This window comes from Lepus europaeus, chromosome 9 (genome assembly GCF_033115175.1).
Source record: "Lepus europaeus isolate LE1 chromosome 9, mLepTim1.pri, whole genome shotgun sequence".
NCBI classification, from domain to species: Eukaryota; Metazoa; Chordata; class Mammalia; order Lagomorpha; family Leporidae; genus Lepus; species Lepus europaeus.
In genome coordinates, this window is record NC_084835.1 from 19,394,774 (window position 1) to 19,412,708 (window position 17,935).

Here is a 17,935-nt window from a genome sequence, read left to right on the forward strand (position 1 = left end):
ATGTATTATGAAAAAATATGCATGGACTTCAAACCTTTAAACTTATCTTTCAGTTCCATTTTTCCCAAGAACTCTCTGATGCATCCCTGTAGGAGTCCCCCTGCATACACATCAGTGACCCCTCCAGGTCGTTCATGAAGGTAGACCGAACTGTGCTAACTTCAAGGTGCAAGGGATGTGACACAAATTACCAATAAGAGGCCATTCTACGGCCCCATTTCAAAGGTCACGGTGCACCTCATCAACCACTGACATCAGAGGAACAGGAAGCGGTTCCTTCAGTCTTGAGAAGTTCACGCTCTCATTGTGAGCATGGCGTGAACACAGTGCTTCCCTCTGCAATTTTAAAAGGCATTCAACGCCACGCTTGATTCTAAGGCACCTTCACACATCGAAGGCAATATTTGATAACAAAGGCCAACACAGGATTGTTAGATTGTTATTAGCTGGATCTAACAATGCACATATAAAAACAGACTAGCCCTCAAAACAGTATAACAAAGCTCATTTTTTTACTCCATAAATTCCAAAGTTGCCTTAACCTGCACTACAGACAAGCACTATGCCATCCACAGATCAAAGAGTCACACAGATCATTCAAAGCTTTCCAGTAGCCATATTTAAAAACATAAAACAGAAGGTGAAATTAATTGCAATAATTTTATTTCAAATGCACTCTTAGAAACATTTCAATGTGTAATGAAAATAAAAAATATTGGGATATTTTATATTCTTTTTAATATTTGTTTTTTTAAAGATTTATTTGAAAAAGAGAGGGAAAGGGAGACACAAACACACACATACACACACACACAGGGAAGGAGAGAGGGAGGGAGAGAGGGAGAGAGGGAGACAGAGAGACAGAGAGACAGAGATCATACATTTGCTAATTCACTCCCCAGATGGCCACAATGGCCTAGTCAGGAGATTCTTCCTGGTCTCCCACTTGGGTAGCAGGGGCCCAAGCACTTTAGACATCCTCCACTGCTTTTCCAAGGCCATTAGCAGAGAGCTGGATCGGAAGTGGAGCAGCCAGGACTTGACCCGGCGCCCATCTGGGATGCTGGCACTGCAGGTGGCAGCTTTCACCTGCTATGCCACAGCGCCGGCCCCTGTACTTGATCTTTGAAATCCACCATGTACTAAGGAACTTTAAAAGGTTTGTAACAAAATGCAACTAAAACAGAACTTTATTTTGGTCCAAAAGTTTTCTGAAACACAGGCACAGGGCTTTTTTTTTTTCTTTAAATAACATAGGTTTTCCACAAACATTTTGAAAATCTTGTGTGCTTTACACCTGTCTCAGTTTGGACAAGCCCTAATACACATGGCCAATGTCTACGTTGTTGTCCTTAGCTCCCCACTCACCACATCTTGACTTAAACTCCATTCTTGCCCATCACCGCACAAACCCTGGGTTTTAGTAAGTCCAGGTGCTCGATTTTCCAAGAGGGTCCTAGTTCTACTTGTTCTCCCCCAAGGCCACTCTGCCTGGGTTTCCATCCACTTCACTGTGAACCCTAAACAGATCGTCTGACACCACTTTAGGGTGTCAGCTGCGCAGTGTATGCAGACTATACCCTTTTCCCAGAGTCTCTGGGAACGAGAGGAAGTCAGACTCCTGGAATACTGCACTCCACTCCGCACTGTTGGCGGAAGTGCAATGACCAGCAAAGCCATCCCCTTCCCTGCCCTACCATGGGTGCTAACTTGGAATTTGGCAAACACAGCCCCTTCCCTTTCCTATCCCTATGACTTTGCCAGGTGGATAAGCCAGCTTTTCATCACTATACTCAAAGACCTGAGGTACCCAGTGTTATAGGGATCATGGCCCTGGAGGTTCAAGGCCAAGATTGGGTGGCCCCATTGCTTTGGCCTCTGGTGATGGCCCATGGCAAGAGACAGGGAGAACCCGTGGTTACATGTACGTCTCCTTAGAAAGCCACTAGGATCCACCCCAATGATCTAATTGAATCTAATCATAATCACTTCCCAAAAGCTCCACCCCTAAACAGTATAAATGGATTAAGTTTTCCCCTTTTGATACCATTACTTTGTGATTCTGGGGTTTAAATTTCTGCGTAAATTCAGAGGTCACATAATCAAGCCATCCCACCAGGGTGTGCCCTGTTGCCTATGTTTCAATCCACTAAACAGGTCTCTCCATCTTCAAGAATCAGATTGAGGGCACCAGCATCGTGGTAACATGGGTTAAGCCACAACCCGCAGTGCCGGCATCCCATATGAGTGCTGAGTCGAACCCCAGCTGCTCCATTTCCAATCGAGCTCTCTGCTAATGCACCTGGGAAAGCAGCGGAAGATGGCCCAAGTGCTTGGGCCCCTGCACCCATGTGGGAGACCCAGAAGAAGTTCCTGGTTGTGGCCTGGTCCACCTCCGGTCATTGCAGCCATTTGGGAGTGAAGCAGTGGATGAAATATCTTTCCGTCTCTCCTCCTTTCTCTGTGGCTTTGCCTTTCGAGTAAACATTTTCAATAAAGCAAAGAGTCAGCTCAGATGCACCCTTTCCTTCAGGATATATTTCCCTCTTCTTACCCTGCCTCCTCCAAATGCAAGAATTCCTGGTCGTCTGTTCAATGCTTTTATGTCTCACTCTCTGTAGCATCCCAATTACCCAGGTGGAGCTGAGCCTTTCCTCTGGACTCTTCCTCAAGGGCTCAAGCCTTCATTAAATTTTTAAACCCTTCCCTTTCTCCCCATGCCCTCTGCCCCTTTCACATTTGCCCAGAAGGCTCCTGACATTCAAAATATGATATGAAAGCCAATGAACGAACATCCAATAAATAGCTTTGATTTTATATATTTGTCTTGTTCATTGTCACAAAAATAGCAATAGATTAGAAAGACAGTTCCAAAAACTCTTCTAAGGCTCTTTTAGTTTTGAGATTGACCCTTGCACCCCACTTTCCTTCTTCCTGGGGTCCCCACACCTGTCTTCTACAAGTCACCAGGTTCTCTCCCAACATCTCCCAGTTCCATTTTCTATCTTCCCCCACCCTTCACAAACTGATTTGCAAACAGAGCTGTCTAAGACTTCCCATACAATGCACCTGCTTGGCACTTTGGTTTTTCAAGGTCTGTGGGGTGACTGGCTGGCTAAACTGATTGACTACGTCATTGAAGGAAACACTGCCTTGCAACATCCCCTCCAAGACAGCAGGCTCATTAACCACTCAGGTTAATAGCACAGTGTCAGTGGAGAATCCCAGGAGCTACAGGAGGCTAGTGGGGAGGTATCAGGCAGGTGCACGTGTGCACACAGTTATTTATAGACTATAGGCACACGCATTCCAATTAGGTTAAGACATCTTGATCTGACTTTCAACCTCAGGAGAGCCTACAACCGGGGTTATTGGTCAACTCAACAGATCAATTTACACAGACTCCAAGAAAGGACAGTACAAGCAAAGGAACATGACACTTTCTCAAAAAAGAAACTTCTTGAAAAATGCAGCTCTTACAACAAAATTTGCACTGTTTAAAATGAAAGTTAATCTTGAATGAACAAAGATCGTTCAGTTTATTAAAGCACTGTATCCTTTCTACTTCAAAACCTGGTAATTAATCCTCCAAGGAGATTCTATATGGGGGTGCTTCCCACAGTAGAAAATGGAATCCTAAGACAGGTTTATTTTGGCACAAAAATGTTTTCAGTGGGCTGGCGTCTGGCCCAACAGTCAGGACACCGTGTGGGACACCCACAGCCCAGATCAGGACGTCTGGGTTTTAGTCCCAACACCTTCCTCCCTCCAGCTTCCTGGTAATGGCACATTCTGGAAGGCAGCAGGTGATGGCTCAAGTCGTTCAGGCCCTGCCACACACACGGAGGCCCTAAACTGAATTCTCAGCATTGGGGAGGGAGCCAGCAGAAGAGAAATCTCCCCTTCCTCTTCTTTCTTCTCTCTCTCTCTCTCTCTCTCTCCCTCCCTCTCTCTCTCTCTCATTCATACACATATTTTGTCTCTGCCTCTGAAATATAAAATTTTATGAAATCTACACATGAGAAATTGTTTAAAAGTTCATGAAAAATGTATATTACAAAAAATAATAAAAACCCAAGCATGAATTTCAAAAGATTTTTGATTTCTAATTTTGAGAGCGGTTTTGCTTCTCTGCAGTGAGTCTTCTACTCGCGCAGGGGTAGAACTGCCCCAGGTTGTTGTCAGGAGGGCCAGGCCAGGTCAGGGGGTAAGGCGTCAACACTGAGCATTTTCTCCTCCTCAACACCAGAGGAGCAGCTGACCCTGGAGCTGCTGAGCCCACCAGGTGACAGGAAGCCGGAAGCGCGCTTTCTCTCTCCCTCACTGCTCCTCCCCTCTCTTCCTCCCCCTGGCCCCTGCCCAGCCTGGGCCCAGCAGTCCTTCTTGGGCATAATTGCACTGTTAGTTCAGCAAACCCTGACAATTAACGGTCACTCGCAGTTACGGGAAATGAATTCAGCCAATCTAACCCTTGCTCCCCGACTGACCAATTCCATTAGCACATCAGGAATATTTGGAAAGCCTCCAAGTGCTCCCTAGCTTCCAGCAAGCACTTAGTAAACGAGGAAATTGAAAAGCTGTGGCTCTCTTCTGTGTCTCCAAGACTCAATTTGAACACCAGAATACTGTGCCATGAAAACTCATTTTACAACTGTTTTGTCAATATGCCCGATACCATAAACGTCATAGGGTATCCCTGGTAATTCTCACCGAAGTCGAGATCTTTCATGTGAGTGGCAGATGATGGCAGAAGCGGGACCTGGCATTAGGAACCACAGGTGCATGGCCACCTGCGCCCCCTCTAGGCCTCTTCTTCATTTGCAAAGTCCAGGGCTGGGGCATGAGGAATACCCAGCACCCTTTTAGACTTCGTGGCCTAAATGAGTAACCAGGATAATCCGAGGCTGTCCTGCACCCAGTAGACTCCCTCCAAGTCCCTGCCGCTCAACATAAACTCTCCTGTACTCAGTCGGAGGGATCTTGTGCCCTCCTTCCAGAGATGTCCTGGCTCAACCTCGGGCCCACTGCAGCAGGCTCTAAACACCTCCCCCTGGAAGCAATACAGGCCCCTCCTCTCACAACTGATTGGCTAGCCCTAGTCACATGGCTGCAGCCCAACTGTAGGGGAGGCCAGGCAACGTGCAGAGCAGGTGGGATATCTGGTGAGCACCATTTGTCTCTGCCGTGTGGACAATGGTCTATTTACTTATTTTAATAACTTCATCTCTCTGAACAGACATTAACTGAATATCATCGGGTACTACACTGCAACAATAAAGGAGAAGTCCTTGGGGCAGGTGCTATGGCACAGCAGTTTAAGCTGCAACCTGGGATGCCCACCTCCCATACTGGTGTGTCTGGGATGGAGTCCCACCTCTGCCTATGCTTTCAATCCAGCTTCCTGCTAATGTGCTAGGAGGTGTCAGGTGATGGTCCGAGTATCGAGTCCTTGTTACCCATGTGGGAGACCTGCATTGAGTTCCTGGCTCCTGGCTTTGGCCTAGCCCAGCCCAGGCTGTTATGTACATTTGAGAAGTGAACCAGCATATGGACAATCCCTTTCGCTTTCTCCTTTATGTCACTCTGCTTTTCAAATAAGTAAAGATGAACTTTAAAGCTCTTAAAATTCAGTTTGCCAGGGGTTGGTAGTTGGCACAAGGGTTAAGATATCACTGGGGATGTCTTCATTCCATATCACAGCGCCTGAGTTCAAATCTTGTCTCCATTGCTGATCCAGTTCCTGCTAAAGCACACTCTGGGAGGCAGCAGGTGATGGCTCAAGTACTTGGATCCCTCCCAACCCCATGAGAGACCTAAATTTAGTTACAAGCTACTACCTGCAGCCTGGCTAGCTCTGGCTGTTACAGGCATTTGGGGAGTGAACCAGCAGAAGGAAGATCTCTCTTTATCTCTGTTTCAGTGCCTTTCAAATGAATACAATTTAAAAGAATAAATAAGAGTACCAGTTACACAGAAGGCAGATGGAGAGGAGGGAACACAGCCTTTGACAGTGAACACTAAACCAAATGCCCCAGCACCCACACAAATACAGTCCCCGAGGTACCTGGGAGCAGGGACAATGTTCAAGTCAGAGGTTCTAACCCACAACTCATGGGGAGACATGTAGACTCAATCAGACGCCAGGCCTCCTAAGTCTGACTCACACAGGAAGCACTCGGAGTCCAAGACAGAGGAAAACAAAGCTTAGCCACTCCCCACCGCAACTACACTGCAACTGTGTCGGTCTCTCTGCTGATCTGTTTATGACCTACAAAGCTGTCTCTTGCATGTCTTCCGCTGGTCAGGGTCTCTGCACCCGGTAGCTTTACTTCTGCCATGAACAATGTCATCACAAACACACTCAGCCAACTGCTGTCCAGGGGTGCCCGTGGCCAGGCCCAGAGCTGTATAAATAACACAGTGACCCCTCTTGCTCCTGCCCTTCTACTGACCCCCTGGAAATTCAAAATTCTGGAAGAAATGAAGTAGCTGAACAAGGCTTCTGATCACAGACATAAATGGGGCAAGATGCCTGGCTATTTTTCTCTCTATGAAGTTTTCCGAGAGTTGTGTAATTGAGAGATGCCTGTTACACTGGACCCGGGGACAGACCCTGAACAGAAAGAACAGAGCCCACAGCGTAGGCGGTTGTGGCCACAAGAGGCTCTATCAGCAGAGGTGCTATGAGCGACAGGACAGAGCTTCTAGCAATGCTCACTTCCCTGCACACAGGGCAGGGTTAACGTGCACCAGCCACCCACCCTTTCCTGGAATTGTTCTGACCTGCAACTTGGAGGGCTGGTGACCAGGTGGAGGTGACCCATGACAGGAGTCCTCTCACTCAGATCTGTCTGCCTCCAGAGTGTGCCCCGTGTATGTGGTACACACACAGGGAGTGCCCCTCATCTCTGCATGGTCCCCAGGATCCCACATGGCCCTGACTGGCAAGCAAGTTACTGTACCCTCTGGGTTCCAGGGGAACAGGCTAAGCAAACACTCCACGGCCTCCCTGGCCTCCCAAGACTCCTTTAAAATGAGAGCAAAGAAATAAAAGCACTGACTTTGCAATCATAAAGCGAAAAGGAGATCAAAGCACCTGCAGAGTTCAATAAAATTCTGACAGAGGGAGCAGCAAATCGTATTTTCAATTCTAATTATGTAAGACTTGCTTATTTGTTACAATTGACTTATGAAGGAAACAGCAGAGACTCGTGGATGCTTACGGAACAGCATGCGAATGTGTAAGAGTAAAGTGTAGGGAGAGATTGAGTTAGAGCAGGAGTGGCAGAGGGAAGGGTAGGACACCACACAGTCATTGCACTGCGCTGCGGCGCAGTAGGTTAACCATCTGCCTGCGGGCACCGGCATTCCATGTGGCGCCGGTTCGAGTCCCAGCTGCTCCTCTTCCATTCCTGCTCGCTGCTAATGACCTGAGAAAGCAGTGGATGACGGCCCAAGTGCTTGGGAGACCCAGAAGATGCTCCTGGCTCCTGGCTAAGCTCTGGCCATTGAAGTCATTTAGGGAAAGAACCAGTGGATAGAAGACCTCTCTGTAACTCTACCTCTCAAAAAAAATAAATACAATCTTTAAAAAAAAAATTCAGTGTTTCACATCCTGAGTGCCAGGAGAGTCAAGAATGGGGTAAGATGGGGTCCACAAAACCCCTTTACCGATACAGACCTAAGATTCTTGCAGACACACAGAAGTGTGTATGTCCACATCAGCTATGATGTGACTGTGTCCACCATGGACTCTGATGGGGAGTGGGGAACGGGAGGAACCCGAGGAGGAATGGAGACCCCAAGGCTCTCTCCAGCACATACCCCACGCCCTTCCGCACCCACTTGCCACGGCCCCAGCAGTTAAGCTGCTCTTTCCACATCTCTCAAAACCTTACATCCATCCTAAATGCGTGCCTTCTGGACAAAGAAATCATTTGTTGTGGATCAAAATTTAAATAGAAGGACTGAGAAGGACACACAGCAGAGTACAAGAACCTTCTTAAGGGTGTGGGGGGGAATTACAACACATCTGAGCTCTGCCTACTAGGCAGCCTTTCCTGTGAGAGTAACAAATTGAAATGTCCCAGGGACACCCAGCACCCTTCTTCCCTTCAGATCTAAGTCTGAAATGATGACAAAATGCCCAGGTTAATGGGCAGATCTTGTGTGGACAGTGGTTTGAATGTAGTGACTGTAACAAAGAAGACACTTGGATAACTTTACTGAATATCTGACAATATTAATGAATTATTTTAAGAGGGAAGGAGCCGGCACCGTGGCTCAATCCTCCGGCTGTGGCACGGGCACCCCGGGTTCTAGTCCCAGTCGGGGCGCTGGATTCTGTCCTGGTTGCTCCCGTTCCAGTCCAGCTCTCTGCTGTGGCCCAGGTCCTTGGGCCCTGCACCTGCATGGGAGACCAGGAGGAAGCACCTGGCTGCTGGCTTCGTATCAGCGCAGTGCGCGAGTCACAGCGCGCTGGCCGCAGGAGCCATTGGGGGTGAACCCACTCCATTTAATGGAAAGAATTTAGAAAATAGAATCCTGGTTCTATCCCCAATTAATCATGTGACCTTGGGTAAGTTTTTCAATCTCTCTCTGATCTTGGGTGCTTCCATGTAAATCAGGGATCACCTTCTAAGAACTACTGTGAAGAATCAGTAACATGAATTGTACAGAATGCCCAGCGAAATGCCAGTTCATAGCGACTGCTTTATACCTTTCAAGTTCTCAGTCAACTCTTCAATATCACTGTCTATCTGCACATTACCATGATTTGTTCTGACAATATTTAATTCACACTCGCACCACACCACCTATTTATTACACTTCACATCAGCCCTAAAGACTATCTCATTAATAAACACAGGATAACATCTACACCTAAGATCTATTTTCTCAAACTCAGCAGGTGAAACTAGGTAAATAAAGACCAGCTGGTAAGGAGAAAAGAAAACTAATTTGGTTTCAGACTGTTAAAGCAAAACCTTCCACAACGAGTTTTACATTCATCCAAGTCAATCTGAAAGAATTCAAAAATACTTCTGTAACATTTCCCAGACCCATCCAGGCACTTAAATTTAAGCAATATGGAACAGAGGCTCCATCTTTTTATCCAATATTAAGATAACTGATGGAATTATTTAGCATCATCCTTGTTGGTTCAGTATCCACTGAGGAGTGCCATGGTTGTGGTAGAAGGACAAAAGTAACAAGTGCCCCCAGAAGAAATAGAAAAACATGTAATTACAGGACCACAAGAGAGCCTGTGGCCAGGTGTAATTCCTCTTTGAACACCTCTTTGATGGTTCCAGACATTGTGTTTTCCCAGCACAGGCGGATCCGTTGAGCCTGCATTTGTTCAGACCTGTAGTAGGGCTATGTGGTGGTGCTCATCTTGTCTACTGCACTGGCAGCCATACCACCTTTGAAATTCTCCCCCCCAAACAAAACACAAAGCTGCTCTTCCATGTAGATTGGTGCCTGACTCCACAGAGAGCTAGAGGAAGTCCCTGGGATCCAAACAGGACATGAACAAGTCCTTGGCTTACCTGTATCTGGGTTTCCAGGAGATGAAGCATGATGCACAGATGGTCTTTGATGGTGCAGAGTACACAACAAAACCAATTCTTTAAGTCACATGTGAAGTTGGACAAAGGGATTAACAGAACATCTACATTCATTCACCTGTTGCAGATATTTAGGGACCAGCCACTATGTGCCAGGCTGTGAGTCCAGGGTTTGAGGTACACAACTGAGTAAGACATTGTCCTTTCCCATGGTACAGTTGAAGGATGTAGGAAAAACACTCGCTACCATGAAGAAACTGGTCTCATCATAGGATAGTGACCACACACTGCAAGTAGGTCTTGGTGCTGCTTAGCAATTGTACTACATCACCCTATTGCACCTACTATCCTATTGCTTTGGTGACCTTTTCCATTACAAAATTGTTAGGATCAGCAGGAACTACTCCCAACCTGAAGCCTAGATGCATATGAATAAATGCCAACTTGACATCCCCTTTGAGTGTCTAACAACCCTATCAGGTTCAAGACAGCAAAGCCAGAACCCTCAGCTTCCCCGCATTACCAACTCCCTTCTCCTCTGTCTTCTCCCAACAGTGAATGGCAACTTCATTCTCAAGTTGTCCAACCCAAAAGCCTCGGGTCCTCCCCGACCGCTTCTGTTTTATATTCCAAGAACCAAATATGGAAATGCAGAATTATGCAAAGCTCTAAATCATACCTATACCCCCACTCAGTGTCAAACTGGTAAATCTGGGGTGTGTGCTCAGTACAGTGGTTAAGATGCCACTTAAGATGCCTGCATCCCATATTGCAGTGCCTGCGTCTAAGTCCTGGCTCCACTTTCCATCTAGATTCTTGCTATTGTGCAAGTAGGAGACAGCAGGTGAGGGCTTAGGTGGCAGGGATCCGACTGCCTGAGCACTCACCTGCGGCCTCCCAGGCTGTGAACAGCAGGAGGCTGGAACAGCGAATGCAGCTATGACTCAAACCCAAACACTCCACCATGGGATGCAGAGTCTCAACTGCTATGCCAAATGCCCCCCTCATTTCCTCTCTAGTAAAATGAGGAATGAAGTGTTAGGTCAGGTGATCACAGCCTAAACCAATCCCAGGTTCCTCGTACCAATCTTCAGAGCTCCTTCTCTCTACCATAGTAGATGAGAGTTCTAACAGCAGACCATGTCTGGGTCTCACTCTCAGAAAAACACTGTGCACATGATGCCTTTGTTATTCTTCACCAAAGTAACAAAACAGCCACAAGAAGCAAACTGCCCAGTAAGAGCAGACCAGGAGCAAGCTCAAAACAGTCATCTTCGCCACCAACTCCACCCACTCCACAGCTCCTAACTTACACGAGAGCGCCAACAAAATCCTGACCAGGAGTATCAAGTCATCACTCTGAACCGACATCACAATGCCCAGCTCTGAAGCTGGCAAAGGGCAGGACATTCCCGTAAATTCAAGTGTGTGTTTAGGTGACATGAAGACTTCCAAACTCAGGGCCAGCAGCAGACGACATTTTCAGGAACCCGTTTCGCTGTTGCCTGCTGGGCAACAGAGGCACTCACCTGAGTCGTTCTTCCTCTCTCTTGCGAAGATTGAAGTCTCTCTGAACCACCTGGAGAACATGTTCAGTTTCATCGTCAGTCAAACCTGACAGGTCCAGCTTCCGCCCCATGGTTCATAAGACCTGGGAGACAGAAGGAGAGACCACAGATTGAAGACCAGATACAAGCTCTAGAAGGACAAAGATCAACCCATGGTAATTAAAACAGAATTAAAAACAATGTTGATATATGACAGTATCTCTCTGCACCCATACTCAGCAAACATTTACAGATGCATTTAGCAAGGCTGCAGGAGAAAAGAAAAATGAGCATCTGCCAGTTTCATCATCCCAACTCTTAAAATAAGAACAAAGTTATTCTTTTCACCAAAATGAACCAAACAGAAGACTTTGTTTAGATTTCCATAAAACACCAAAACACAATATTCAAAAATTCTCAATTTCTAGGGTTTGACATTTTAAATTCTAGGCATTATATGCAAGAAAAAAATTAATTTTTAAAAAGATTTTTTATTTTTTATTTATTTGAAAGAGTTACAGAGAGAAGTAGAGACAGAGAGAGAGAGGTCTTTCATCTGCTGGTTCACCCCCCAAGATGGTCTGCACTGGAACTGCACTGATCAGAAGCCAGGAGCTTCTTCCAGGTCTTCCACACTGGTGCAGGGTCCCAAGGACTTGGGCCATCTTCTACTACTTTCCCAGGCCATAGCTGAGAGCTGGATCGGAAGTGTAGCAGCTGAGACTCGAACCAGCATCCATGTGGGATGTAGGTGCTTCAGGCCAGGGCTTTAATCCACTTAGCCACAGTGCCAGCCCCCAAAATTACAATTTTTAAAAAAATCTTATGTATACTATATGCCTTAAAGTCTTAATCATATGACTATAAAATAAGAACTAGAAGTCAATAAACATTTCTGCAAAAATAAAAAAGTAAATAAAACCCTATTTAGTCATGTTCAGAGAAATATCTTATGCTCATCAAAAATTACAGGAAACTATATCTTTCAAAATATTTATTTTAATTAAAAGAGATACAGGAGAGAGAGATACACACACAAAAGGGGATGGGGAGAGAGGAATGGAGGGCATGGAGAGATAGAGAGAGAGAAAGAGAGAGAGAATATCTTTCATCTGCTGGTTCACTCTCCAAATGGCTTCAATAGCCAGGCTGGACCACATCGAAGCCAGGAGCCTGGAACTCCATCCCAGTCTACCACATAGGTGTCAAGGGCCCTAGTACTTGAGCCATCTTCTGATGATTTCCCAGGCACATTAGCAGGGAGCTGAATTCGAAGTTAAGCAGCCAGGCTTCAACCAGGGCTCATGTGGGGTTTTGCTGGGATTACAGGGAACAGCTTAAGTCACTGTACCACAATGACAGCCCAGAAACTATATTTTTAAAAGTCATTTTAATGAATGGTTGTGCCCATTCATAAACATAAATGTGCAACCTTAAGAACCTATTAGTGAAATTAATCCAGCTTGATAAAGCATGTTCCAAGATAAAATGGAGTTGGTCTAAGTGATTTAAGGTTGACTCATCAGTCAACAATCATGTACACCATATTAACATAATAAAAGTGGAAACTCTTATGATCACTTCAACAGACACAGAAGAAGCATTTGACAAAATACAATACCCATTCCTTAGAGAAACACTAAAATCAAACACTACAAGGGAACTTTCTCAGTCATATAAAACTATTTCTATTTAAAGTAATTAATAATGCATGGTGGTGATGAGCAGAAATATAATTATTTGTACAGGGACACGTGATACATGACAGATCTGGCTTTGACTTCAGAGGAGTTCTGGTATTGGACATCTGGAAACCATTAAGTTCAATCAGTAACTCAACATACACACATATAAAAATCAATTTCAAATCAATTTCAAAGGATACCACAAAAAGAGAGAAAAACAATCCAAAAACTGGAAACAAATATTTGCAACACAAATAATTGGCATAGGATTTATATTCAGACTATAGAAAGAGTTTCCACAATTAAAACAGAAAAAGATAAGCAACGGTCAGACAATAGGCAAAAGATATGAACAGGCATTATAGAAAAGAAACAGAAAATGAAAAACACTTATGGAATCATGGCCAATGTCATTAGTAATTACAGAACTGCAATTTAAAAGGAAACTTCATATCACTAAATTAAAAATTCAAATCAAATGTTGGCAGGAGGTAAACAATGGCATCTTTCATATGGGGATGTAGATTGGCAAAATCTTTGCAAAACAATCAGGTTTCATTTGTAAAGCTAGAGATGAATGTACTTTAGGAACCAGCATTTCTGCCACATTTAAGCATAGTCCTCAGATACAACTGTGAAAATATATACCAAGAGATGGAAATTGGTTTGACTCAAGTAAAATCATATTGATTTATAAAATGCTAATTTCACCTAGTTCAGCCTAACAGGAGAATTTCCATAACAATCATGTTCAAAACAGCAAAAAATAAATCCTGGAGGCAATCTCAAACATCCATAAATAGGAATAAAGATAAAACATAGAATGCATTTCTTCCGTCCAATGGAATACTCTACCACTGTGACAAAGAACACACAACAGGTACAGTCATCAACATGGGTGTCCCTAAAACCGTAGAGACAGGGAAACATACCACATGGGCAGAAAACATGTACAGCATCAACACAGTATAGTTCTTCCTACACACAGGTTCAAAATCTTAAGAACTCAAAGAATATGCACTTTTAGGAATAAAGGCAACAAAACCATAAAGAAGAAAGTGAGAGAGGAGAGAGAAGATATTACAGGGGATATAAACAGGGGTTTCAAAGATATCAGTAACATTCCAGCCCACTGGAAAGAGTGGTGTTGCTACTACTGCTTCTCCTTATTGTTATTAAATCATTTAAGGTACTTCATACAGTATCTTCACAAGCATATAAGGTAAAATAAACCCAAAGCTAAACAAAAATAATCTACTGGATACATCTCATAATTAAAACAAGTATTTAAAACATTCTTCCCAAGTGTGCTGAGGACTATAATAAAATAATGATTTTAACCACTATTGAATTCTTACTATGTTCCAGATCCTTTTTCATATATATGTATAGGAAATACATATATTTAGATCTATTTTCTAATTCCCATGAAACCCTATAGGCAATCACTTCCAGATCCAGCAGGAAACCACTTACAGGTGAGAAAAATCAATTTCACAGTTACATATTCTAAGACCATGGCAAGCCAGAGTGTGTGTCTCAGACTGACTTGGATTCACACCTGTATGATATACACACACCTCCCGTAAGATGCAAAGGCTAACTGTGAATCTTGGGTCTAAAAACTTGGTGTCTGCAGTTTCCTAACCTCTCTTTCAAGCAAGACACAACTACACACTGCAGAGTCCATTTCTTGGTTGCTATTTAAACAAATACTGTCTCCTTTTCTACTGACAGATAACAGCCATGGACTTAAAGGACAGAATAGCTTCTGTATTTCAAAGCTTTTTCCCAAATGGATTAAATAATGTCTGTATGATACAAACTAATCTTAAGATGTAACTAGAAAATCACAACAGGAACTATTTTTTAAAGGAAGCATTTTTTTTTTTCACTGTTGGGAGTTGGGGCGGGGTGGGGGGTACCTAGTGCACCTGCCGATCACCTGAAGTAAATTAGAAGAATCCATCCTTAGGCTGCAAAGATAAAGGGAGGGGCTCCAAAGTCCATGTTCAAGCCTCCTGATAGGCAGGGGAAAAAAACAGACTAGACAGCAAAAGGAAACTGCAGCCTGGCTTCTTCCTTTTCAATACCCCATTAGACGTGGTAAGGACACTTGTGGGTTTCCCAGAAACTGCTCTGCCTGTCCCTTTAACTTCACTGCTGGCTTTTCATTTCTGAGAATTCTAATAAGATTCTAAGAGTCTCAGTTAGTCGAAGCAGACCAGCTCTGATCCCACCAAACTTGAAAAGGACCCATCAAGGCTGCAGGAGGAGAAAGGATTTCTGTACAGTAGCTCTAAATGGACAAGACAGAACATAAAGAGAAAACTGGGAAATGGTGAAAGTTTCTTCCTTTCCCATAATAAACACCATTAGATCTGGGCTATGAGAGAACAGCACCACAGAGCTGGAGAAGCATCGGTGCCCATGAGTCAGAGAGGGAAGGAACCTCTCATTTGAGGGTGAGACAGCTCAAGCCCAGGAGCGGGATGTAGATGCCCATCGTCCCGGGCAGCTCAGGTGCTCCAACCTTTCCATCAGTGCTCCCATTCCTTGGTTTCTCCAGCTTCTATCCAAACAGCATGGCAACAGAGAGAACACATTATAAAATTCATTGCTGATAAAATTAATACGACGTCAACATTTAATTAGATCACCATTTCCTACAAGTGTTTCGCAGGTTACTGTTCACAAAAAGCAGTCTGAGAGTAAGAGGCTCTCTGGTCTAATCAATCTGAGAAATGTTTCAAATTGCATTGCCCTCCTGGGGTTATACAGGCCTACTAGACTAAGAAGTCTGTCACTAAATCACCAGTTTGATGGTGTTTTACCCTGGATCTTGCAACACCTGCCTACAGAAACCAATTTCCTTAATAACATGCCTGCTTCGTAGCCAAAGAAATAGCTAACTGGGAGATTTTGCACTAAGTCAAACCAAGGATAACAAACACCAGCAGCTTCTCTAACACGATGACCAAACTGATTGCGCTATGTCATTGTCAGGCGAAATTTAGCAGAAGCTGAGGATTTTTTTTTTTTTTTTTTTGACAGGCAGAGTTAGACAGTGAGAGAGAAAGACAGAGATAAAGGTCTTCCTTCTGTTGGTTCACCCCCTAAATGGCTGCTATGGCCACCGCTGCGCCAATCCAAAGCCAGGAGCTTCTTCCCAGTCTCCCATGGGGTGCAGGACCCAAGCACTTGGGCCGCCATCCACTGCCCTCCCAGGTCACAGCAGAGAGCTGGACTGGAAGAGAAGCAACTAGGACTAGAACCTGGCATCCATATGGGATGAAGGCGCTGCATGCGGAGGATTAACCTAGTGCACCACGGTGCTGGCCCCCAGAGAATTTGTTATTCAAAGGAAAATTTGACAATTAAAATGCCATGGACTTGGGCCAAGGAAATCAAATGAGTACAACTTCACCATTACCAGATCAAAACGAAGAATTGTCCATGCTACCCACAGCTAGTACACTTAATATGAGGAAGTACACAGCAGGTTCTACAGTACACAAAACTTGCAAATGAAACAAACAAACCTCAGTATTAATTACACACACAGAAGCATCAAGGACACACTCTGGAGGAGGGTCTTTACAGACACACAGTACATTTTTGTTTTGCTTTTTATTCTTTGTTTTGTCTGTGGGAGTGCCCATGTACCTAATACAGAGAGCAAAGAAAAAAGATGAAGTTGTAATATCCAAAGTCCTAAAAGCAAGGAAGGGCATTTCTCTCTTTAACCATGGCTAGTTTTTGGCTAAAATGGAAATTAAATTTCTATTCCTCCCGAGAAATCTCTATTAGAATAAAATCTCCCCTCTAAGGCACTTGCTATTAGAAGGAAAAAAGAAAAAATTTTGACCAACAAAGGAATAATTAAAAAAAAAAAAAAGTGCAGTGCTTAGAGATCTGACTATCTTTCACTGACCTGCATTCCCTCATTCTCAAGTGTGTTACGCCTGCCACGAACCAGCCTCTTTTCTGAAAACCGTCTCTTATCCATGCACAGAACAGGCCTAGGGCAGACATGGTCACACTACGGGAGCACAGGTGATTAGACCAGGGATGTGATGTGACCCGTGGTGAAGGCTTTCCTGGGAATTTAATATTGACCTGTACTGAGTTCTCACTGGGAGTGTGAGGGTGTGTGAGTCCTAGAGGCTGCTACACCCCTGCCTGAGAACGGCACGAAGCATCTCCTTCATCGTTCACAAATGGTTCCTAGAAATCACAAAGCTGGTCATGTTGGCCAACTGTTCTACCATTATTCACTGATGAGTCTTTCTGACACAGATGAGCCCTGAACAAGACAGATACACACACATGTGTCTCTCTCAGGATTCTCTGTCCCATCCTGCCCTGAGCAGGTGATCTGCTGACTGATCTCAAGCTGATACAACTCATGAAAATCTAGAATTGCCAATCGCCTCACATTATTTTCCTTATTCAAAATCATTTGCCTAACATTTCCCATTTCTATTCCCAGATAAACTTAAAAATCATTTTACCAGGTGAGGAGTAGAAATTCAAATGAATTTCTTGCTGATTGGGAAATTTAGACATTGAGTTGGGAGACAGCTGCCATCTTTATAATGTTAGGTCTTCTCATAAAGGAACTGAGAATAAGCAGACGTTTACGGAAATGGGGTGGATAACCTAAAAGTAACAGCCAGCCTCTTACTGTTTGTGCTAGTCAACTTTTTGTTACTATAACAAAACACCTGTGAGAGGAGACTTGTGAAGGAAGGAGGTTTATTTTCGCTCATAGTCCAAGATCTGGTGGGCCCCTTTGGGTTAGCCATCTGGACAGGCTGGAAGACAGTACAGTTGAGACATCATCACACAGGGAGCCAGGAATCAGGGAAGGAGAGGACGGGGATGAGCCAAGAGTCAGGGAGAGACAGTGGGAGAGGGAGAGGGAGAGAAAAAGGATCCAAGCTGGTCCCAGGTCAGCTCTTCTCACCAATCCTCTCCTGAGAACTGCCTTCCAAGGGCAAATCCCCATGACCCAAGAACCTTCCTTCCACTAGGTTCATCTAAACACCGAAACTGAATTAAGTTTCTACCACCTTAGCATTAACTTACAGTTTTGAGATTAAAAATATCACCATGAGTTCAGAAGCCATCT

At 44.4% G+C, this 17,935-nt stretch overlaps 1 protein-coding gene across 2 annotated transcripts in view; it reads right to left on the bottom strand.

Moving 5' to 3' along the window:
- MYRIP (myosin VIIA and Rab interacting protein) overlaps positions 1–11,208 on the bottom strand; it is a 250,095-nt gene extending 238,887 nt beyond the window's left edge. For both annotated transcript variants that reach the window (XM_062200662.1, XM_062200661.1), the window contains exon 1: positions 11,099–11,208. In XM_062200662.1, the coding sequence (XP_062056646.1) occupies positions 11,099–11,208 (110 nt within the window). The remainder of the gene's footprint in view (positions 1–11,098) is intronic.
- Positions 11,209–17,935: the final 6,727 nt, after the last annotated feature.